A 25,791-nucleotide genomic window follows, 5' to 3' on the forward strand; every position below is an offset into this window, starting at 1 on the left:
CTCCACAACCTGCACGCAAAGAAAACCAATGCAGGAATAGTTCAAAGTTTACGTTTCAGGTCTTTTAGTTCCTATGGCCGAGCACCTTAACGTTATTTACTGCTTCACTCCACAGCAGCCAGAGAGAATCCAATTATACTCAATTAAGTCAGCCGTAGTCAGGAGAGCCTTCTCATGCCAGATCATAAATATACTTGGGAGGTTACTGGCTGGCAATACGTCCCAAATACTCAGAGAACTGAGCAGCTGTTCAAACGTGAGGGTGTAGCAGTGAGAACCTGATAAAAGGTAAACACTTATCTTGTTTAATAAAAATCCATGGAGCTTCTGAGAGAGTCAGCTACCGCCGCTGCAATCTTAAACGCCTTACTCAATACTCTACTCCCAACTCAGATTGGCAACAGCTCTCTAGGGTCGGGTCTCAGCTTTAACCATCCTCAGTGTTCATGTCAAGTCTTCACTGTTTTCTGCCAATAATGTGGTGTTGTATGCATATCTAAAATTGTTCACCAATCTTCCCTCCACCTTCATCTGAAACTACCGTATTTTTTGCTCCATAAGACGCACTCCCCTCCCCCCAAAAAAGTGGGGGGGAAAGTGTGTGCGTCTTATGGAGTAAATACTGCAAAAAAGAGTGCACGTTGGGGACCTTAATGATGCTGTGGGGAAGCCTGCAGCCAGATCAGAAAGCAAGGACTACATAGAAGGGGAGCGGGTCCAGGCAGGAAACTTACAATTTCATGTTGGCAGCGTGAAGAAGCGGGTCCCGGCCAAGGAGGAGGAGATCGTACAGAGGAGGAGGGAAGGCTGCAAGCGAGGAGTGAGTGCTGTTGCTGGCTGTGTTATTGCTGCGCTGATTGGAGAAGAGTTTGTGTTATTGCCGCGCTGACTGGAGAAGAGTGCTGTTGCTGGCTGTGTTATTGCCGCGCTGATTGGAGAAAAGTTTGCATTTCCTAGTAGACAGAGGGGACAGCAGTGCGCATGCGCATTACTCTCCATTCAATGGCTGGGCTTGTCTGAGGTACTATGAATGCTGGCTGCCGGGGGCACAATTCATTAAAAAAAATAAATCTTGATTTACCCCATACATATGATGTTCCACTTTGAGCATTAAATATATGAAAGAATGCATCATACGTCACCGGAATAATGGCTTCTCTGTCTCGACAAAAATGATCATATTTGAAGCAAAACGCATTTCTATAGAGAAAGGCATTCAGGATTTTACAGGATCACCATCATGGTGCTACAGATTTATGAGGCGATGTGGTCTTGCTATGTGGACCAAAACTAGAATTGCGCAAAAAATGCCAAAAGAATATGAATCTAAAATTCTGTCGCTTCATAAATTTGTTATTGATGCTAGGAAGAAAAATGGCTTTGAAATTGGCCAGATTGGGAATATGGATGAAGTCCTGCTAACCTTTGATGTGCCATCTAATAGGACTGTAGATCTGAAAGGTGCCAAAACCATCACTGTGAAAACTTCAGGGCATGAGAAGACCCATTACACAGCTGTGTTGTCCTGCTGTGTCGATGGCACCAAATTGCCACCCATGTTGATTTTCAAAAGGAAAACATTTCCAAAAGAGGTGATTCCGCAAGTTGTTGTTGTACATGTACATGAGAAAAGATGGATGGATGAAAATGGAATGAGAATATGGGTTGAAAAGGTGTGGTCCAAACGTCCTGGAGGACTTCTAAAAAACCTGCCTTGTTAGTGCTTGACCAGTTTAGAGCACATATTAGCAAACCAACAAAAAAGTGCTTCAAAGAAGTGAAGACTCATCTAGCTGTAATTCCCGGAGGTCTTACCAGCCAGTTGCAACCTCTTGATGTTTCCATCAACAAGCCATTTAAGGTCTTAATGAGAGAAGAGTGGAACAAATGGATGGCTGCTGGTAATCCTGATCTGACATCTACTGGACGAATTAAGAGGCCCACCATTGCTCAAGTTTGTGAATGGGTGAAAACATCATGGGACTCAGTAAAGGAGGAGATCGTTGTACAGTCATTCAAAAAATGTGGTATTAGCAATGCCTTAGATGGAAGTGAAGACGGTATCTTATATGAAGACAGCGAAGAAAGTGATGTCAGTGATTGTGAGCAAATGTGCTTCATAAATTCTGACTCTAGCGATGATGAGTTCTTGGGGTTTCCAGAAAACTAGAGAACTCAAACCTTTAAGTCTCTCCATTTGTTAATGACAGTGATAATTATGCTATGTTCTGCACACAGACTGAAGACACAAGGAGAGAAAATGCATCTTTTAACATCTTTGCCAGTTGGAAGAGAACAATAATGCTGTTGGGGTGAGGGACGGTGTTTAGGGTGGGTGACATGCAAGAGCAGAGGTGTAGTTCGAGGCTAAGATAAAACAAGAGTCTTAAGTGACTTTAAAGACTTCACAAGTTTTTGAAGCATCATTTTGTTTTCTAGGTAACTGTACCTTGTTTCTCTCTCCAAATACGGACCCAAAGAAATTTACAAGTATCATTTTTCTCATCTGTGGTTTTCTCCTCATAACAACTGCGCTGAGTACATCAGACTGAGAGAGTGACTGGCCCAAAGTCACCCAGCAACTTCTATGGGACTCCCAGTTGTTAGTCTCCATACTGAAACCTCAGCACCATGGGGTATATGTATGTCTTCATGGAAGGCCAGGGCTCTAAGTAGGAATGAACTGCAAGAAAAGGAGCAGGAGCAGATCTGAATGGGGAGGAGCGTGAATTGGTGTGAATGAATCACACAAATGCGGTGGGAGAAAAGGACTGATTTAAGAGGTAAGGTTATTGACAGATGGCTGATGAATCTGTGGAGAGTTCATGATTTTTGTGGGGGATTGAGCTACTGTTGAGGACAATGGCTCCAGTTCCTTGGAGAATGTTTATTCTATGTCTATGTATTAGGGTAATGCACTCTAAATAAGGAAGAAACCCCATTTCACAGGCAAAAATGCTTCCAGGGTTGTGGAGAAAAAAGTTGCTGATTGAGCTTAGTGAGGAAATGCATTTTCAGAGCAGGAAGAGGACTACTTCTGCCACGGAGTGGAGGAGAGGGAGATGGACAGGAAAAGTTTCTCTAAGGTGGGAGGCATTCTGAAGGTGGATTACACATATTGAGTCAATGCAGTTAAGAAAATGAGACATTCACACTGCTCCTCAACTACCAATCAAAAGATAGCATAAACTGCAAGTAATGTGAGAACAGTGTAATGCTGTATGGAAAGATAAGTTTCTGAAGTTGGCCTTAACAAATGTTACCATGTTTTGGGTTCAAATTACAACCAAATTTAAGACTTTTGCTTCTAAAATTCTGTCTAGTTTTGGAACATCTGTGAACAGCTCTATTCTGGAATAAAAGTCCATAAAATTATCATCAAATCATAGTTACAGTTCAGTTCAATATCATTTACAAGGCTAAGAAGTTAAGTGTCTTTTCCCAGTGAGTGTTCTTAAGATGTTGTTGAACATTAGAATGTTGACTGAATTTCTATTCAAAAGATTTTTGTCCTGTGTGGATTCCATGATGCCGCTGAAGATGGCTATTCTGACTGAATGTCTTCCCATACTCTAAACATTCAAAAGGCTTCTCCCCTGTGTGGGTTCTGAGATGACTTTGAAGACTGCCACTCCGACTGAATCTCTTCCCACACTCTAAGCATTCAAAAGGCTTCTCCCCTGTGTGTGTTCTTTGATGCAGTTGAAGACTGCCATTCCAACTAAATCTCTTCCCACACTCTGAGCATTCAAACGGCTTCTCCCCTGTGTGGGTTCTCTGATGCAGTTGAAGACTGCCACTCCAACTGAATCTCTTCCCACACTGTGAGCATTCAAAAGGCTTCTCCCCTGTGTGGGTTCTTTGATGCCGTTGAAGATTGCCACTCCGACTGAATCTCTTCCCACACTCTGAGCATTCAAAAGGCTTCTCCTCTGTGTGGGTTCTTTGATGCTGATGAAGATAGCCACTCTGACTGAATCTCTTCCCACACTCTGAGCACTCAAAAGGCTTCTCCCCTGTGTGGGTTCTTTGATGCCGTTGAAGACTGCTACTGTGACTGAATCTCTTCCCACACTCTGAGCATTCAAAAGGCTTCTCCCCAGTGTGGGTTCTTTGATGCTGATGAAGATGGCCACTGTTACTGAATCTCTTCCCACACTCTGAGCACTCAAAAGGCTTCTCCCCTGTGGGGGTTCTTTGATGCCGTTGAAGACTGCTACTGTGACTGAATCTCTTCCCATACTCTGAGCATTCAAAAGACTTCTCCCTTGTGTGGGTTCTTTGATGCCGTTGAAGACTGCTACTGTGACTGAATCTCTTCCCACACTCTGAGCATTGAAAAGGCTTCTCCTCTGTATAGATGGTTATATGTTTTTGAAGACTGCTACTGTCCTTGAATCTCTTCCCACACTCTGAGCATTCAAAAGGCTTCTCTCCTGTGTGGCTTCTGAGATGACTCCGAAGATGGCCACTGTTACTGAATCTCTTCCCACATTCTAAGCACTCAAAAGGCTTCTCCCCTGTGTGGGTTCTTCGATGCAGTTGAAGATTGCTACTCCAATTGAATCTCTTCCCACACTCTGAGCACTCAAAAGGCTTCTCCCCTGTGTGGGTTCTTTGATGCAGTTGAAGACTGCTACTCCGACTGAATCTCTTTCCACACTCTGAACATTCAAAAGGCTTCTCCCCTGTGTGGATTATTTGATGCTGTTGAAGATTGCCACTCTGACTGAATCTCTTCCCACACTCTGAGCATTCAAAAGGCTTCTCTCCTGTGTGGGTTCTTTGATGCAGTTGCAGACCGCTACTCCGACTGAATCTCTTCTCACACTCTGAGCATTCAAAAGTTTTCTCCCCTTTATCGATTCTTTGATGTTGTTGAAAAGTGCTACTCCTACTGAATCTCCTCCCAAACTCTGAGCATTCTAAAAACTTATCCCCCCTCTGGGCTTTTTGATGTTTTATAAGACAGAAATTTTGATTGAATTTCTTTCCACGCTGTGAGCATTCAAAAATTTTCCCAACTCTGTGGATCCTTTGGTGTACAAGGAATTTTGATTTATATCTGAAGTACTTTCCACACTGAAAGCACTGATGTGTATTCAGTAAACTGTGCTTTGAAAAATGCATGTTACCCTCTTTTCCGTTCAAGAACATCACTCCACTCTTGGAACAGATTAAAAGTTTCTTTCCTATAGGAATTTTTTGATGATGAACAAGGTCTGATTTCTCTGAGAAGCTCTTAGAACAGTCTGAGCAGCTAGAAGGTTTCTCTCCTCTGTGTGTTCTTAGGTGTCTAAGGAACTCTGCTCTGGTAATCACGGCCTTTCCACACTCTAGGCATTGTTGGTTCTTCTTTCCACTGTGCATTTTGAAATGGATGGTATATTGGGTCTGATCTGAGAAGTTCATTCCACACTCCAAGCATTTGTATGTTTCCTCCAACATTGGAATTGCTTCTTGGAAATCTCCCCCTTGACAAGGAATGGATCTATCCATCTTCTTCACTCTGTGACGGACTTTCTGCCTCTTCTGTCTGCGTTGAATCTTGACATTTCTTCTCACAACTTCCTTCTTGACTCCATCAGGTAACAGACGATGCAGTTCCCTATCCTCCTCAGTCCTCTGATCATCCCCTGCTTGAATAAAGAGAGAGAGATCTTGTTAGAATCCACACAAGGAAGTCTGGTCGGCTCCTTAAGTTCCACCCAAGCTCCAAATAGTTCAATGCCTTCCACCTGGTGTACTCTGAAGTGTACAATAAGACACACTTTGAAAGTACATTAAGCCTCCTGCATCAGAGACCCTTGGTTGGGACTCTGGTCATTAATATTGACTCCCCACCTCTGTTACTTCTTTGAGGGCTCTTTTAGGATTGAAGCTCTTTTTGTATTCCAAGCAACTATACAATTTCTCTCCTGTGAAGAGTGCCTCTTGCCATGATCTTATTCTCAGGCTGTTATATGACATTATGTAACCATTCAGGGTCGTTGCTTGTTATCAGTATATTTCTGCCTGCTCTTTCTGTTATGTCTGTACCTTAAGTAACCATTTTAGCCCTGGGAAAGGGAACATTTGGCTCCAAGGGTGACCAGTGCTATCTGACTCCCAGAGAATGTCTACTTTTGTTTTCTTGGTGTTCAGAGGTCTTGGGGTGTTGAGTGGGGGCGGGGGGGATGGAAGAGACTGTTATTGGTGGATTTTGGTACTTTGTGTTTTGAATGTATAACTCAACAAGAATTATCTTGCAACAGAATTTTTTTAACTCTTTCAATAAACTACATTTATTCATCAAATGAAGGAGTAATTATTGAGGACGACTGTGCAGAACTTGGCACTAAGCGAATTAGCATCAAAGTTCATTCTTTGACTGAAGGTCTTTGCAAATGTCGCACTTTCATTTCCCTTTTCCCTGCAGGGGATTCTCTGGTTCACACGGAGGCCTTTCTTCCTCTTTGGTTGGCTGACCTTTCTTCATGTACTGGGGTTTCAGGGAGGACCTCTCTTTGGCAAGGAATGGGCTTATCCTTTCTCTTACCTGTGTGGTTTTCCTCCTGCCTCTGGGGTCCATCTCCAAAGTTTTCTTCAGCATCTTCATTCTTGACTGTTTCCAAAGAGAACCCCTGGAATTCCCCAGCTGTCTCCCCTACATCTGTTGCTGGAATAAGGAAAGAGTTTCAATCAGCACCCACACAAGAAGCCAAGAAGCACCAGTCAAGCACTACTCACTCTTGAATCTGCATTTTTTAAATAAGATCTTCCTTCCTTTTAAACTGAACCGCTGGCCACACCTTATCGCTATCAGGCCTTCCTGCAGAGATGTTTTTATATTCCTCTCCCAAAACTCCCCGTATGTATTTTAAGGGGGAAAGTGACAAAGAATGATTCCCCCGCTGCTCCCATTTGACCTGCCATGCAGCTCTTGTGACTTTCAGCTCTTGACAATTAAACAGAAAAAGTTATCACATTATCAAAAAGTTCTCAAACTGTACTGAGCGTTTCATTCTAGTTGTGAAGAGCCAGTAGGAGCTGGTTTTCAGCCTTCCCAAAATACATGTTTTCTGGGGATAAAACCAGGATTTATCCAAGTGAATCTCACAGTTCAGAGGGGACCACCATGGTTTTTGGAAGAGATGCCATTTGTTAGGAGGGCAGGTAATGACCCATGAGAAAAGCGACCCTGCAGTGTAGGGCCACCTTTCTCTAAGGTCAGCTGTATTTTCTTGCTGTTTCTGAGCCATTCTCTACACCAGGGGCGGCCAAACTGTGGCTCAGGAGCCACGTGTGGCTCTTTAAATTGTATTGTGTGGCTCTTAAAGCTCCCACTGCCCCATCGACTGGGTTGGAGATGGCATTTGTCTCTGTAAATTACTTCTCCAAGCCAAGGCAGCCGGCAGGTTGGAGAAGGCATTTAAAGTTAAAGTTGCTTTCTTTTCACCTCTCTCCATCTATTTGCGGCTTTCAAACATCTGACATTCGTGTCTTGCAACTCTCAAACATCTGATGCGTATTCTATGTGGCTCTTACGTTAAGCAAGTTTGGCGATGCCTGCTCTACACCTTAGCTGGGCTTGTCCATTGTCTAATGCACAGCAGTTTCTGAATCCTCAAGGATTTCTGCCTTTCCTAGAAGCATCAAGCCAGCCTGTCTCTCTGGAAAGGAGTGTATCTTATTGTCAGCAAGAGACGGCCAGAAGACTAGCTTAGGGGCCCTCAAAGTCATTCACTTGTTACAGCAGAGGAAGAGCCTCTGGAAGCCCATCCCAGAGGAACATGCAGTGAAGAAAAGTCCAGAAGAGTCTGTCCTGTTCCATCTTCCTACAACACGCACCAAACATGGAGATAGGAATATGTGTTCAGCATGCCCAGGTTGATGTAATATGCTGGGCGAACTGCACTGGCTACCCTTGGAGTATTGGATCCATTTCCAGGTGTTGGTCCTTACCTTTAAGGCCCTTTATAGCCAGGGGCCTGCATATCTCTGGGACCGCCTCTCCACATAGGAGCCCCCCTGAGCTCTGTCAGCTGCACAAGATCTTCTTGTGATTCCTGGTCCTAAGGACCTAAGGACCTGGTCCTAAGGACTGGTCCTAAGGACTGGCACTGATCCTCCTCACAGCAACAGAGGATGCCATGTGGTTTGGCTTAAGCCAGTTCTCCTTGAGTGGCAGTGTTAACTGGTGGGACTACCTGCTGCAGGTCACCCTTACAAGGCAGAAGAGCTCCAAAGGAAGCCGTCAATAAGGTCCAGGGCCTTTTTGGTCCAGGCCCCCACCTGGTAGAATGAGCTCCCACTGGAGATCCAGCCCTGCAGGACTTATCCAAGTTTCACAGGGCCTATAAGATGGATCTCTTCCGCCAAGCTTTTAATTGATCCAGTGGGAATCTCCTGAAGTCATCACTTCCCCCAGCACCTTATCAGCATCTTATAAGTACCTTACCAACTAGGTGCTTAAGTTATGTTGAATACTACTTTGATAATGCTGTAATTTTACAGATTTTGTAATCACGATATTGTTTAGTCTGGATGTGATTTGTTTAATGTTTCTTTAAGGTTTTAATCTTGTAAGCCACCCAGAGCCCGTTTGCGAGATAGGGTGGGGTATAATTCGAAAAAATTAAATTAAACGTGGGGACGTTAATTTGACAGATCCATTGAACAGCACGTGGGTGTCATTGTTGTCAATCTTCTTCCTTGGGGGCGGATTTAGAGAAACCTGGGCATCAGGGAGCACTGAATGGACAGGTATACCTGGCTTTTCTGTCCCTCTGTGTTTTTCTGTGGCAGATGCCTTCCTGCCTCAAGGGGGTGGAAGGGCTTAGCCTCTGGGAAAGAGTTGGTCTCTTGGGGAGATGGGAGGCTGCTGCAGTGCTTCCTCCATCTGGCCATGGCTCAACCACGTTTCAACTAAGAACTTGTCTCTGTATTTATTGAGCTGACAGAGTCAGTAGGAATCTCTTCAACAGCAGATAATTCCACCCTCTTAGGGTGAGCACTGATCCTCCTCACAGCAACAGAGGATGCCATGTGGTTTGGCTTAAGCCAGTTCTCCTTGAGTGGCAGTGTTAACTGGTGGGACTACTTGCTGCAGGTCACCCTTACAAGGCAGAAGAGCTCCAAAGGAAGCTGTCAAAGCCATCTCCACTTAACAGCTAGAGCTGAAGGCATCCATGAGAAGACTGTAGGAAAGAGTGGATGTGTGTTTGGCCTCATCTAGCTGAGCTGTTCTGGAAGGATGGAACCATGGACACGATCCATGCCCACAATCCTAACCACTCTAAGGGAGATGGATCTTTCCAGATTACAGTCAGAGTGGATGGCCATGATGTCATCTGGAGAAGAGGATGTTGTAAAGGCTGAGAACTGAGAAATTAGGATCTGGCTTCTTCCAGAGTCTTTCAGAGGGCCTCTCAGCCCTACCTTGGCCTCAGGACAAGACAACTTCTCTGGCATGGGTGATGGCCACAACACTGGCCTCAGCTGCCCTGGATCAGTGCAGGGAGCTTGTGTCGCTCTACCTGGCCATGCTGAACATCACTTTCACAGCCACCCCAACTGCTCGATGCACCAAGTGACAGCCAATTCAGTGCACTGGCCTCACAAATATATACTGCATTATCCTAATGGTAACAATATTCACCTTTGGCACCTATGAAAGATACTTACCCAGAAAAGCCATGCTCCCATAGTTCTCCAGCATGACTTCCCTGTAGAGGGCTTTTTGGCCCAGATCCAGCAGGGCCCACTCCGCCGCAGTGAAATACACGGCCACCTCCTCAAAGGAAAATGGAGACTGAAAGAAAAAGCAGATTCCCTCGTCAGATTGGGGTGTTTTGTGACGTTGCAGGATGTGGAGCTCGGTACGTGCAAAGGCAGACAACAGGAGCAAAAGTGTGCCCGAGAAAGGAGTGAAAACCCTGGCTACCCCATTCATCCCCCCTTACCTGGACCAGAGGTTGAGCAACCATTTCCACTTTTCTGCAAGGAAAATAGCTCGCTAACATCTCTTCACTGCCTGCAAGGGAAACAAAATTGGAAGGAAGGATTTAAAACTCAAATTCCTATTGCTTTGCTTCTCTGAAATAGAAGCACCAGGTACCATGAGCCTCAGAGGTTATAAATGCGTACAACACATTTCAGACTTCTGTGAGACTTGAAATGTGCCCTGTGAACTCTGGAGCTCAAATTGTTGTAGCATCCCTGCTGGATCAGACCAAAAGCCTAGGGGTGACATTCTCCCACCTGCTGGACCTTCTTACCCATCCTGGAGTCTGCAATGGTAGGAGAAAAGCAGGTGATCGGAAATCACATGGCATGACACATCGTCATCACATCCAGCCCAAAACCCATGTGATTTTAGCACATCAGTTAACATTCTGGGGAACTGCCAATGTGTTTCCAGAGTGTCTACTGAAGCTCTGACTTCACATCCAGGTATTTGGCCTAACAAGACATGAAAATGGCTCCTTGTCTAACCCATGTTCCACCCCCAAGCCTCATATGGGCTCCAGGCCATGGACTGCCATCTCTAATCCAGTATCCTCTTTCTGACTGTGCCCCCCCAGATACCCCTGAAAATTTTTTAAACTGGGACTCAGAGCCCAAATTACTGGCATCTGGCAATGGGATTTCTGAGATTTGCTGCCCCAGAACAGGGGATGTTTGTGTGTGTCTAAAGTGCCGTCAAGGCAAGAGAGATTCAGAGGCGGTGTGTCATTGTCTGCCTCTGCATAGCAACCCTGAATTTCTTTGGTGGTCTCCTAATACAAAAACTCATCAGGGCTGACCTTTCTTAGTTTCTGAAGTCTGATGACCTTGGTTTGTCTGGGCCATGCTGGTCAGGAGAACATGGCGGTTCCATTGATTCACCTTGGTTCATAGCTGCACCCAGATTTGTCTTCCTTTTCTTTTTTGAGCCACCTTGAGTCCTTCTAATGGAAGGAAGGTGAGATATGCATATCTCCATTAACGTAAATAAGAATGGAATTGCTCTCCATGAATGAGTATGTCTTTGTTCAGTCGCACAGTTGAGTCCAACTCTTTGTGACCCCATGGACAAAGTCATGCCAGGGCCTCCTGTCTTCCACCATCCTCCAAAGTCTGCTCAAATTCATGTTTGTTACATCAATAACACTGTCCAGCCATCTCATCTTTTGCCATTCTGTTCTTCTTTTGCCTTCTGTCTTTCCTAGCATCAGGATCTTCTCCAGGGAGTACTCCCTTCTCATTTGGTGGCCTAAGTATTTAAGCTTCAGCTTCAGCATCTGACAGTCTGATTTCCCTTAGGACTGACTGATTTGATCTTCTTGCAGTCCAAGGGACTCTCAAGAGTCTTCACCAGCACCATGTCTCAAAAGCATCTATTCTTCTGCGCTTGGCCTTCCTTATGGTCCAGCTCTCACAGCCATACATTACTACTGGGAATACCATCACTTTGACTATACGGACTTTTGTTGGCAGGGTGATGTCTCTACTTTTTATTATACTGCTCAGGTTCGCCATAGCTGTCCTTCCAAGGAGCAAACGTCTTTTAATTTCATGGCTACAGTCACCATCTGCAGTGATCTTGGATCCCAGAAATGTGAAGTCTGTCACTACTTCCATTTCTTCCCCTTCTATTTGCCAAGGTGTGATGGGGCCAGATGCCATGATCTTAGTTTTTTTTATGTTGAGTTTAAAGCCTACTTTTGTGCTCTCCTCTTTCACCCTCAACAAGAGGTTCTTTAGGCCCTCCTCACTTTCTGCCATTAGAGTAGTGTCATCTGCATATCTGAGGTTGTTGATGTTTTTCCCGGCAATCTTAATTCCGGCTTCTGCTTCATCCAGGCCAGTATTCCGCATGATGTACTCTGCATATAAATTAAATAAGCAGGGTGACAATATACATCCTTGTCGAACTCCTTTTCCTATTCTAAACCAATCAGTTATTCCACATCCCGTTCTGACAATTGCTTCCTGACCCTTATACAGGTTTCTCAGGAGACATGTGAGGTGGTCTGCTACTCCCATCTCTTTAAGGACTTGCCACAGTTTGTTGTGATCCACACAATCAAAGGCTTTAGCATAGTCAATGAAACAGAAATAGACGTTTTTCTTTATTAGTAACATATGGTAATAAATCTATATCTATATCTTACATCATTAAAAATTTCTCTTATCTACCCCATATATTACTTTCCACCCACCCCTCCCCCCGTTACTTGACCCCCGCCAGTGTTATTTACTTAAAAAAACCCAAATATTAAAGGTACCCTTAACTATTAAAACAAAAATTTATATTCTTCTTCTTTTTAAAACTTAATCATTGTCAAAAATTGTCCAATGTCCTTTTATTTTCCACTCCTTTTCTATATATCTTCTAAACTTTTTCCACTCCGTCTTAAAAACTTCTAAATCATAGTCTCTTAATATTCTTGTTAATTTGTCCATTTCACTCCATGTCATAACTTTTATAATCCAATCCCATTTCTTTGGTATTTTTTCTTGCTTCCACAACTGCGCATACAATGTCCTAGCAGCTGAAAGCAAGTACCAGATTAAAGTTCTATCTTCTTTTGGAAATTTTTCCATTTGTAATCCCAGTAAGAAATAGACCTTTTTCTGATACTTCCGTGCTTTCTTCATAATCCATCGAATGTTGGCAATTTCATCTCTAGTTCCTCCACCTCTCCGAGACCCAGCTTGAACTTCTGGTAGTTCCCGATCGACATACTGCTGAAGCCTAGCTTATAGGATCTTTAACATGACCTTGCTGGCAAGTGAAATGAGTGCAATGGTGCGATAGTTTGAACATTCCTTGGCATTACCCTTCTTTGGGATTGGAATATGATCTTTTCCAATCCTGTGGCCACTGTTGTGTTTGCCAAATTTGTTGACATAATGTGTGCATCACTTTAACAGCATCATCTTTTAGGACTCTGAACAGCTCAACTGGCATAGCATCATCTCCGCTCGCTTTGTTGTTAGTAATGCTTTCTAAAGCCCATTTGACTTCACATTCCATGATGTCTGGCTCAAGGTCATCGATTTCATTGTCACGGTTGTCAATATACTTCCCCTTAAACTGGAGTGACCACTGCAACGTCCTAGGGCTCTTTCCCCCAGAACTCCATTCTACTTAGAAGTATTTCCCTTTTCTCCTGGCCTGAAGTTTCTGCTCAACAACTTCACTACGTGTCCCAATCCCCTCTAGGCAGGAGGCCCCCTTACCACTTGACAGGGCATCTTGGGCATGCTCCTGGGACTGTGCCCTCTGACCTTCCTCTGACGGAGCTCCTTCTGCCTCATAGAACTTCGCTTCCACCTTCACGGATCCTCCCCACATCTGAAACAACACAAAGGGAGAGAGAGGGGTAAGAGAAAGAATGGGACTGGGGGGAGACTCCTCATCCCTGACTTCACCACCGCAAAGCTGCTATAATCACAAGGGCAAGAATCAGAGTTGGGTTTTCTTCACAGCCTACTGAACTATCTAGAAGTAGAAATATCTAAGAAAACATAGGAGCTATACATTGTAGCATTATAAAAAAGAGATGAAAGGAGGACAGATTACTTTCAAGAAGAATCTTTTGAACAACAAGGAAGAATTTTAGAAAGTAAAGCTGCATTGAGAACAATTGGCAGAAAGAAATCACCAGGAGTAGATGGGATATCAGGAGAGGTATTCCCAGCTACAGAAAAGGAGTCTATCAAAATCTTAACAACAGTCTGCTGATGAAGGAGAGTTTAGCATTTCTACAGACTTTGTGGACCGCCAAAAAGACAAATAAGTGGGTTCTAGATCAAATCAAGCCTTAATTCACTGCGGAAGCTAAAATAACTGAACTGAGCCTATCGTATTTTGGAGACGTTAGGAGAAGACAGCAGTCACTGTAAAAGGCTGTAATGCTAAGAAAAGTAGAAAGCAGCAGGAAATGTGACTCAATCAAGACCTGAATTGACTCAACAGACTGACTCAATCAAGACCTTGACTCAATCAAGACCAGTTAACTATAGGATGTTCCTGGGGTTCCGTATATTGGAAGTAATTTGATGGCAGTTCACACACAGAAATAGCTGGCAAGAAACCTTAGGATAAAGCCATTGCTTGAATTGAGTGCGTGAAAGCTCCTCACCTGCTGTGCCTGCCTCTTCTCCTCTGCCTGACTCAGGAGGAAACCTTCGGCCAGGGCCACTGCCTGGGAACTGGTCTCTGGCCCGCATCCTCTCACCCAGCCCTGCACTTCCTGGGGCAGGATAGCCAGGAACTGCTCCAGGATCACCAGGTCCACAATCTCCTTCTTGGTGTGCCTCTCTGGCTCTAGCCAGTCCTTACAAAGTCCATGGAGACGGCTGCAAACCTCTCGGGGCCCATCAGCTTCCTGGTAACAGAACTGCCGAAAGCATCGACTGCGTACATCTGCAGTCACAATGTCCTGATCCAAGTTCTCTGGCACAGCTCCTTCCAAAAATTCAGCACCACTCCCTGCTTGGATGGGATGGGGACCATTTTTTGAAATCTTGCCAGTTCCAGGGCCTTTGGGGTCCTTCTCTTCCATCTCTTCCCCCTTCCTCTTGGGTTGTCTCTGACTCTAGAAAGACACTCTTATTCAATTTGACTGTGAAGAGGGAGAGAGGAAGGTATCAGAAAGGCAGGGAAAAAAAGAGAACGGAGTTACATCACTGATCCTGATGAAGAGATACCTAAGGATTACCCTGGTGGATCAGAAAAAGCATCCTTGTTTAGTTTGTGGATCAGGATCAATGTCCCTGTGCTACATTACATAGCAAGTTTTTAAAGAGAAGAAGAGGAAGATGAAGAAGACGAAACCGACGAAGAAGACAAAAAGGACCGTAGATTTATACCCCACCCTTCTCTCTGAATCGGAGTCTCAAAGTGGCTAACAATCTCCAATTTGGTGTAGTTTGGTGTAATGGTTGAGTGTGTGGACTCTTATCTGGGAGAACCCCATTTGATTCCCCACTCCTCCACTTGCAGCTGCTGGAATGGCCCTGGGTCAGCCATAACTATCGCAGGAGTTGTCCTTGAAAGGGCAGTTCCTGTCAGAGCTCTCTCAACCCCACCCACCTGACAGGGTGTCTGTTGCGGGGGGAGAAGAAATAGGAGATTGTAAACCGCTCTGAGTCTCTGATTCAGAGAGACAGGCAGGGTATAAATCTGCAGTCGTCGTCCCTGGTACCAAAAAGCCAACAGCCATAAATACTTTAAAAATAATATAATAAGATCGCTCTTGGAGACCTGGGAGAAAATCAAGATACAATACTATAAGAAAGTTCCAAAGTGGGTGTCACCCACAAAAGCCTCTACACAACCAAATATAATGGACTGGCAAAATATCATGAGGTATGAAGATTTAGTAAAAGACTATGCAACTCTTAGAACAAATGAAGAATTGAAAAGTCAAAACATAAACTTGGATTGGTGGACGAGGGCACAAATACAAACAAGATTTGGGAAGGATAAATATCAAGGATTTGAGAAGGATAAATATCAAGGATTTGAGAAAGTCCCATCATCCTTTGACAAAACTATTTGTGACCCCGATGAAAATTTAAGAAAATTTATGCTTCGTTATTACAGCAAAAAATGGAGGAGGTGGTTAAAGAAAGCATGATTACTTGAACTAAAAAATTTGGTATCGTATACAGTTAGAACAGTGGAAACAAATGTGGCAGACTAATTTGAAAATAACAAAGTCAGCATTTAAGGAAAACATCTATAAGATGTTCTACAGGTGGCATTTAGCACCTGCCAAACTAGCTAAGATGTACCCAGATATGAAAAATGTATGTTGGAAATGTCATAATAAAGAGGGTTCTTTTTATCACATTTGGTGGTCGTGTTTAAAAGCTAAAAAATACTGGGTAATGGTTTATAAAATGATTCAAAATGTATGTGGTAAAGTAATCCCGTTTAAACCAGAATGTTTCCTACTGAATATAATGCCAGGGGTTAAGGACAGAAAAACCAAATATTTATGTATTCATATGTTAACAGCAGCTAGAATACAATTTTCAAAAAATTGGAAGACTGATCCACCAAAAAACGAAGTGATTGCGAAAATATTTGAAACAGCAGAAATGGACATTTTGACAGATCTGCTGAGGGGAGAGTGTAAACAGGACTTAAAAGGCTTATGTCAACCATTCTACAAATGGATTTAAAACTGTAAAATGAAAGAGTGATAGAGAAATTGTATCTTAGAATAGATTGTTGAGATGTTAATTATATATATTTGAATTATATATATATATGAAGAGATTGTTAATGGAACTATAGTTTAAAGCATTGTGAAAGCAGATAATCTGTTGGAGACACAAAAACTGAAATGTAAATTTTTATAACCCCATTTACCCCTTCCCTAGCTGTTTCCCTTTCCCTAATCTTTCCTAGAACTGAAATATAATTTAAAAAATTGTTAAACATAAGGACAACTCTGCGAGAGCTATGGCTGACTCAAGGCCATTCCAGCAGCTGCAAGTGGAGGAGTGGCAAACCGGGTTCTCCCAGATAAGAGTCCACACTCTTAACCACTACACCAAACTGGCTCTCCTTCAAGCAACAAATACACCAATATTTGCCTTTTAAAAATATGTTGTGGCTGTTATGAGCTTGGCTTCCAGTTTCTGGGAACCAGTCTCTTTAGTGGGTACATCTGAAGGTAAACTGGAGCCAGGACAAAGGGATTGGTAAAGGCTTAACCACTAGATGGCAGATTATAATTAATGTAGATTCATACAAGTGGGCAGCCATGTTGTTCTGAAGCAGTAGAACAAAGCAGAAATCAAGATTGCACTTTTAAGACCAACAAAGTTTTATTCAGAATGTAAGCTTTCATGTGCATGCATACTTCTTCAGGCAAGGGGATAGAGTACAGTTGGCTGAAATACATGCAGTTGGTGGGTTTAAGAGTGTAAACTGATATAAAGTTGGGATCACATGGCAAAATAGTGTAATAAATTGGAACACCATTTGGTCTGGATAGCAATAAAAGGTAATAAAAGTTCCCTGTTAACTGCTGTTGTTGAAAGTTTAAATAAAACAAAAGGTCATGTTCAGTTGGATAGCCATGTTGGTCTGAAGCTGCAGAACAACATTTGAGTCCTGTGACACCTTTAAGACCAAAAAAGGAATAAGCTTTCACATGCAAGCATGACTATCCAGACTTCATGGAAGGCACCACATTAAGTGCATAGAATGAGATTCCATCAGTCTAACAAAAAAAAAAAATTACATAGGTACAAACTAATATTTCCTTTCTTACACAGTGCAAAAACCTGGACTATTTTGAAGAAGCGTACTTGCACACAAACGCTTATATACCTTCAATGCAATTTTGTCTTAAAGATGTCACCGGATTTGAGCTTTGTTCTACAATTAATGCAAATAAATACCACCACCACCACCACCCCAAAAAACACAACAACCTGCAGATTGAGAGGCGGGGACAGCCAATCAGCATTAATGACCCCTCCCATGTGATCACCCCTGGGACTTCTTATTGGGCTGCCCTCTGCCCTCCATGGTTTAGAATGTATTCTGGATTACCAAAATCAGATCCTGCCTTTCAACCCCTGCAAGGGACACTATGGAGGGTATTTATTCAATCCCATTTCTGTCCTGCTCCCTCTCCCCGGAATGGGGCTCGAAGTGACAGACAACCTATAAGATGAATCTGATAAAAGAGTACAAAAGATACAAGAAACTTAAAAAATATAAAACTATTAGCAATCTATCTCGGATAAACTCCGTCCACCCTCCAGCAGGGCAGGATGTAGGGATGCTGCTGGCCTAGTGGCTCTCCCCCCCCCCCCCCGGCTGCCCGGCGGGTCCCGATCCTCCAGAGGCCGCCCGGGAAAGAGCTGCCTTGCAAGCCCTGCAGACCACCGGCCGCCCCCCCTCCAAGACAGGCGCCTCCGGACCTCCCCTCTAACAAAGGGAGACCCCGACAGAGAAGAACCTCACCTTTGGAAAGGATTGAAAATCGCCCTTCCCCAAAACACCTGGCGAGAGCCGGATTCCTCTCTGCGGAGACCGAAAGGACTGACTGGGGAGGGGGCTTTTCCGTGTTTGGAGCCCCACCCCCTTCTCTTCCCTCTCCGCCTCCTCCTTTGCTCGGCCTCTCCAGCAAACAGCTCGCCTCTTTTAACCGTTTCACTTCTGCAGAGCCCCGAAAAAGCTTCTTCTCTTCCCGTCAAGGCCCCCCTCACCGCTGCTCCATGGGGCTGATGGTTGGGAGTCACTCCAGGCTGGATCAGCCCGCAGTCTCAGGCAAAGGCGGCTCCCCCCAGTCCCTCCCTCGCCTGGTCTCCATCCTTCCTTCTCCCCCGAGTAACGGCTGGGAAACTCCATTGGAGGAGGCTAGTCCTGCACTGGGGGATCCATACAATTAATGGTTCCACCGGAGAATCGACCCTCCTGGGTCAGGCCAAGGGGGGTTCATCTCCTCCAGCATCCTGGACTTCCTGGGAGTCCGGCCAAAATGCCATCAGAGAACAAAGGAAACCCTCCTCTCCCAGCTTTGCTAACTGCTCCCCTTGCCACTATTCAGAGACCTGCCACACCCAAGGAAGTCCTGTTTCATTATTTGCAGCTGGACGCCCTTGAGTTTTAGTGTTTTGGGGGAGGGAGAAAGAGTTTTCTTTGCCCACACTCTCCACCTCATGCCCACTCTCTCCACCTCAATTTGAATAAAACCTCCATCATGTTCCCACTTAGAGTTGGAGTCCATTTGCATGTTTAAGACCAACAAAGTTTTATTCAGAATGTAAGCGTTTGTGTGCATGCACACTTCATCAGATGATGAAATGAGGTACAGTGAGCAGTGCTACATATAGCTGGTGGGCAGTGGTCAAGCAAGCAAAAATAGCGCAATGTTAGAATCCATCGGCAAAATAACTAAAATTGACAAACTGAAGGAATCATAAATTTGGTCTGGATAGCATCAGTTGTGTGGGAAAACAACAAAGGCAATGAACATGTAACAGTTGAGGAATGATGGACAGTCCATCATCACAACTTAATAAATGTAGTCTATTAACTGCCTTATTTCTCAAGCAGGGGTTCGACTGAGAATATCATTTTCTATGGGGTGTTTCTGTCCACCTAATTTACTTTTTACATTGTTTATTATCTGTAGTAATGGTCACACGACTCAGTCTGTCCATGCTGCTTGCGTCTCTCTGACAATGGTTGCGTTGCTTTATTTTATACATTCCTCCGTACACAATCATTGACTAACAACGTGCAGAATGAAACGACCAACGTTTACATAAGCTTGTAACCCCAAATGTGGATTCCAGGAAGGAGGTGAAAGGGCAGCACATTCTGAGTCCCTCAGCATTCTTGCATAGGTCAAGATACATGAAGGCTTTAATGCTGCCTTCTGAGTCTTTAGATGGAGGCAGAACAAGGTTGCCTTGCCATTGTCCTTCCTTCAATTATCCTATTGACTGCATTGATTTTCAGGATATAAGTCACTTTGTTTCTCAGAGGGAAAGGTGGTACTTTAATCAACTTAAAAAATATATATTTTTTTCAATTTTAAAATTTTTATTAAAGTAAGAACATATAAACCATTTAACAAACATCAACTATAACACTAACAAACATAGAATCCATCCATGAGCCATCACATTACAGACATTCCAAGCAGAATGTAGTTCTAATATAACGCAAAAGTCAAGTATTTGTCCGGTAATTTACACAGTGCATTTTGTTCAGATTGTACATAGTCAAAAAAGTGGAACCATTTTTCCACAAACAAGTTTTTTACTTGGCCTGTGTTGGATGTTTCAGAATTTCTTATGGTAATAGCTAATTTGTCCATTATTACTAGGTCCCAAATTTTTAAAAACCAAACACGTTTAGTAGGTAAGACAGAAGCCTTCCAATGTTGGGCTATTACTAATTTTGCCGCTAAGATGAGTAATGCAACCAATTCACTCTTGTGTCTAGGCACTTCCACATTTTTCCAAAGGTTGAGCAATATGGAGTCTGGGGTAAAGGGATTTGGGATTTACTCCCAAAATGGGGTAAATTTTAATCTAAAAAAAAATTCCTATCTAACATAAATGTCTTTTAATGATCGAATGACAGAAATGTATAATCTTAAACTGTGTTAATCTATAACTGTGAGGAACCAATCAGGGTCAGCGTGTATGAGGGGCTACTTTACATTTCTGTCACCTCACACCCAGTGCCTGAGGGAACCAGAATAAAACCTTGTCAGAAATAATGAAGCACTGAATGCATTTTATATTCAAAAGCACATAATAGATTTATTATTTACAGAAAGGTAAGGAAGGAAATAATAATGGTGGGATGCTTATGAAAATTCAGTTGGCAGGCAGGAATTTAAATAATCTCAAAAACCTAGAGATGTTGGCAGGTTGTTACTAAAATATATAAAAACAAACTGTGGTTCCCTAACGCTGGGATAACACTCTGCATTAGAAGAATACTTATAAATATGTTGCAGGTTTTTCTTAAGTACATAACATCCACACATTCTCTCACTCACTCAGAGGACTGACTGAACTTGTGACAGTTATATCCCTTCACAGATACTTTTCACAAGCATTCAGGTACACTAAGAGGTAGAATTCTAGCAGGAGCTCCTTTGCATATTAGGCCACACACCTCTGATGTAGCCAGTCTTCAGAGCTTGTCAAAAAAAAGCCTTGTAAGCTCTTGGGGGATTGGCTACATCAGGGGTGTGAGGCCTAATATGCAAAGGAGCTCCTGCTAGAATTCCACCCCTGGGTACACTTCAGACTGTAGAATAATACCTAGGAACGAAAAGCCTCGAAGGCTAATCACACCAGCACCTCAATTCCCTTGTGTTAAGTCCCACACAGCTAGGATCCCTGACTGACTTTTGGGATTTTCTCACAGCCACAAGAACCTTTAGCCTCTCTCCCAGTGTGTTTGTGCTCTATCTTAGAACCAGGAGTTTGTCCTTTGGCACTGACAGAACTCCTCAGCAGAGCCGTAAAGTTTCCTCTGCCTTGTGACATTGTGTGCCTCAGCTTTGAGAGTTTTCCCTCAGAAGGAGCCTTGGTTTTGCCCCTTCTTGTAAATTAACCCTTTCAGACAGAAATTCTAAAAATCCAGTTCTGTCTCAGGAACTAAGCTGACAGTCTGTCCTTAGCTCTGATCTCCAGTAGAACTTCCACTGAACTCAAACACTGAAGAGATTTTACCTCTCAGCCAGCCTCCTTCCACTGGATACATTCGTATCCCTGGAAGCAGCTCAGCCAGTGAATGAACTTTTCACCCCCACTCAGATAGACTGCTTTAAGTCCATCACAATAACATTGTATTATTTGGCATATTTATAGAATTTAAATAAATATTTTTGTTTTCTGTAAGCAAAAATTCAAACATATCCAGTACTTGAGAAAGCATTACCAACTGCTGAACCTTTAATTTTTGCTATCTGAGGTAGGAAAAAATAAAAACCGAAGACAGGCAACATATAGTAAGTGAAAGATCCAAATAGGCAGCCGTGTTGGTCTGAAGTAGTAGAACAAAATAGGAGTCAATTGCACCTTTAAGACCAACGTAGTTTTATTCAGAACGTAAGCTTTCGTGTGCATGCACACTTCTTCAGACGAGGAATGAAGTACAATAAGCAGAGACACATATAGCTGGTGGGGTTTGGAATGCCAAGTGGTATAAAGTTAAAAACCAATAGCAGAATAGTAAAATTAACAATTTCAGAAAACCTTTGATCTGTGTTGCATTAGCGTGGGAAACCATAAAACAGTAACATGTCAGAATGTGAGAATGCCTGTTAATTATTCTATTGCTAATAAACCTGCATCAAAAAGTGAAAGAAAGTATACTATTTGGACAGAGCAAGATTCTACTCCTGTGGCACCTTCAAGACTAACAAGATGTGTATCAGTTTCACCTTTAGGGTGCTCCTGGACTTAAATCTTGTTGTTCCAACAGTTTGGTGTACTGGTTAAGTGTGCGGACTCTTATCTGGGAAAACCGGATTTGATTCCCCATTCCTCCACTTGCAGCTGCTGGAGTGGCCTTGGGTCAGCCATTGCTCTCGCAGAGTTGTCCTTGAAACGGCAGCTTCCAGGACAGCTCTCTCAGCTCCACCTATCTCACAGAGTGTTTGTTGTGGGGGAGGAAGGTAAAGGGAATTATAAACTGCTCTGAGATTCAGAGTGAAGGGTAAGAACCAGAGAGGGTTGTGAGGAACTCCAAAGGGATCTGTTGAGGCTGGGTGAGTGGGCGTCAACGTGGCAGATGCGGTTCAATGTGGCCAAGTGCTAAGTAATGCACATTGGGTCCAAGAATCCCAGCTACAAATACAAGTTGATGGGGTGTGAACTGGCAGAGACTGACCAAGAGAGAGATCTTGGGGTCGTGGTAGATAACTCATTGAAAATGTCAAGACAGTGTGTTTGCAATAAAAAAGGCCAACGCCATGCTGGGAATTATTAGGAAGGGAATTGAAAACAAATCAGCCAGTATCATTTTTTTGTTTTTGTTTTTCAGTATTTTATTTTCAGTCTTTCAGTTCATACATATAATAAAAAAATAACAGAAAGAAATAGGATTAACACCATCCTATAACACTTAATTACTTACAGGAAGAGATGGGTTGTGGTATTAAAACCCACATCACAAATTAATATCAAACCAACATGCCTCATAAAAAGCAATATAATAACAATTATTAATAGTATCAAATAGTATTAATAATATCAAATAAATTTCAGTTTTTATCCAACCACAAATATACTTTCTCCCATCTTTCTTTCGCTACATTCTTCGGGATCCCTTTAACCATATTGGCAAAAATATCCATTTCCGCCACTTGTAAGATTTTTTGAATTACGTCTTCCTTCTGTGGGACCACCTTTAATTTCCAACACTTGGCAAATAAAATTCTAGCCGCCGTCAGAATATATACTGTAATATACTCATCCTCACGGGGTACACTATCTCTAACTAACGAAAGTAACATAATTTCTGGCTTCAAAGCAAAATTTACCTTAAGTATTTCTACCAATATTCCATGAATAACTTTCCAAAATCTCTTTGATACATGACACGTCCACCATAGATGATAGAAAGATCCTATCATCGTTTCACATTTCCAACACTTGGGTGGGATAGACTGATTAATTTTATTTAACTGCACCGGGGTGATGTACCATCTATGAAAAAGCTTAAAGAAATTTTCTCGAGAATTAACAGGCTTTATAATCTTATAATTGTTTTTCCATAATAACTCCCATTGTTCCAAGGTTATATTTATCTTTAAATTATTCGACCATTTTATCATCGTTTCTTTTACAGTTTCCTCCTCTAGCGTCATTTGCATCAAATAGTTATAAACCTTCTTAATAACTTTTTCCTGTCTTGTAGCTATTATTATATCAAAGTCAAAATTCTCCTTAGTAAAGCCTGCTATTTTATCTTTATTGTATTTCGATAAAATCTGCGTCATTACCCACCAATCAATTTTAACTCCCCTTGCTTCCAAATCATCCTTCTTTCTGATTTTGCTATTTTCATCCAGTAGATCTGAATATCTAATCACCCTTCCAGAAAACCGTAACTGAGGCAGTGTTGATGCTTCTACTGGTGACAGCCACCTAGGCGTTCTATCATATATTTTCCTCTTTACTTTTATCCAAACTTCATAAAGAGATTTGCGTATTAAATGGTTTTTAAAATAACTTTGTAATTTCTCAATATACCACAGATTTGCGTGCCAGCCTGCCTGTAAATCAGATCCTTCTAGTGCTAGTAAACGAGTATCCTCCAAAATTACCCAGTCTCTCAACCATAGGGTTGTACAAGCTATATAATATGTCTAATAATCAGGAAGGCCCAGACCTCCATTCTCTTTTTTATCTGTTAAAACCTTCCATCTAACTCTGGGTTTCTTTCCCTACCAGATAAAAGTTCTGGACAACTGATTTAACTTAACCAAAAACGCCTTCTTAACTGCAAAGTTTGCCATTTGGAACAAAAATAAAACTTTGGGAAGTATATTCATTTTAAGTAATGCCACTCTCCCCATAAATGATAGTCTCAAATTAACCCATTTTTTGAGTAACACCTCTATTTCCTTTAATAAAGGAATATAATTATCCTCATATATTGTACTACATTTATCTGAGACTACTAAACCTACATATCTTACTTTTTTGTCTCTTCTAAATCCTGTCTTCCTTTCAAGGTCACCCGCAGCCTGTAACGTCATATTTTTAGTTAAAATTTTTGATTTGTCTTTATTAATTTTCAAACCCGCATTCTCTCCGTATTCATCTAAATGTTTCAGAACCACCTCCACCAAATCCACAGGATTTTGGAGAATAAGAACCATGTCATCTGCATATGCCAGCAATTTATACTGTTCACCTTTAACTTTTAAACCTTCAACTTTAGGGTCAGTCCTTATTACCTCATTTAAAATTTCCAAAGAAAAAATAAATAGTAACGGAGATAAAGGACAACCTTGCCTTGTACCCTTACTGAGAGTAATCTCCTCAGTCAAATCTCCATTTATAATTATCTTAAATCAGCCAGTATCATAATGCCCCTGTATAAATCGATGGTGCGGTCTCATTTGGAGTACTGTGTGCAGTTCTGGTCACCGCACCTCAAAAAGGATATTATAGCATTGGAGAAAGTCCAGAAAAGGGCAACTAGAATGATTAAAGAGCTGGAACACTTTCCCTATGAAGAAAAGTTGAAACGCTTGGGACTCTTTAGTTTGGAGAAACGTCGACTGCGGGGTGACATGATAGAGGTTTACAAGATAATGCATGGGATTGAGAAGGTGGAGAAGGAGGTGCTTTTCTCCCTTTCTCATAATACAAGAACTCGTGGGCATTCGATGAAATTGCTCAGCAGACAGGTTAAAACGGATAAAAGGAAGTACTTCTTCACCCAAAGGGTGATTAACGTGTGGAATTCACTGCCACAGGAGGTGTTGGCGGCCACTAGCATAGCCACCTTCAAGAGGGGTTTAGATAAAAATATGGAGCAGAGGTCCATTGGCCTGATCTAACATGGCTTCTCTTATGTTCTTAAATTATTCCTCCAGGACCTCACAACTGCATTTCCCCACATCGTTGGTGCCAACATGCACCACGACCACCGGCTCCTCCCCAAACCTTGCATCTTCTTCCACAGCTTTAGCTACTGAAGGGTTTGATGACTGGCAAATCCCCCATCTTATCTGAGCTCATGAAAACTCAGAGACGCATAGGAATGCCATGTTGGCCTACCTAACAAGGAAGCGAGGGCAAACGTTAACTTCCAAGCTAGAGGAACAAATAAAAGCAGAACAGCAGTACTGGTGGCATGTCATGGAGAGAATTATTGCTGTAATGCACTCTTGTAGAACGAGGCTTACCATTCAGAGGAGACAATGAACACTTTGGATCTCCAAATAATGGCAGTTATCTTGGTCTTTTAGAATTAGTGGCAATATTTGATCCATTTTTACTTGCTCATATCAATCGGTATGGACATTCTGGATCAGGCAATCCCTCTTATTTGTCAAAAACTGTTTGTGACGAAATGATTCAACTCATGGCAAAAAAAGTTAAGGATGCAATTCTGGCTGATGTGAGAAAGGCTGGATATTTCAGCTTTTCAGTAGATTACACTCCTGATATTTCACATATTGATCAGTTGACTTTAATTATCAGATATGTATCACCTGAAGATGGTTTGCCAACTGCGAGATTTTTAACTTTCCTTGAGCTAAAAGACCACTCAGGAGAAAGCATGGCTGACTTAGTGTC

At 42.6% G+C, this 25,791-nt stretch overlaps 1 protein-coding gene across 5 annotated transcripts in view; it reads right to left on the reverse strand.

Annotated features, from left to right (window-relative positions):
• Nucleotides 1–25,791, reverse strand: part of LOC132566037 (oocyte zinc finger protein XlCOF6-like) — a 191,691-nt gene that overhangs the window by 42,835 nt on the left and 123,065 nt on the right. For 2 of the 5 annotated variants that reach the window (XM_060230700.1, XM_060230698.1), the window contains exon 3: nucleotides 9,667–9,793. The exons of 2 other annotated variants lie outside the window; for them this stretch is intronic. In XM_060230700.1, coding sequence (XP_060086683.1) covers nucleotides 9,667–9,793 — 127 coding nt within the window. Of the gene's footprint in view, nucleotides 1–6,538; nucleotides 6,659–9,666; nucleotides 9,794–9,944; nucleotides 10,016–13,209; nucleotides 13,325–14,114; nucleotides 14,598–17,965; nucleotides 18,116–25,791 lie in introns of those variants that run through there. One more of the 5 variants, XM_060230694.1, reaches the window with a different exon arrangement.

The sequence above is a fragment of the Heteronotia binoei genome, chromosome 2 (genome assembly GCF_032191835.1).
Source record: "Heteronotia binoei isolate CCM8104 ecotype False Entrance Well chromosome 2, APGP_CSIRO_Hbin_v1, whole genome shotgun sequence".
Taxonomy (NCBI): Eukaryota; Metazoa; Chordata; class Lepidosauria; order Squamata; family Gekkonidae; genus Heteronotia; species Heteronotia binoei.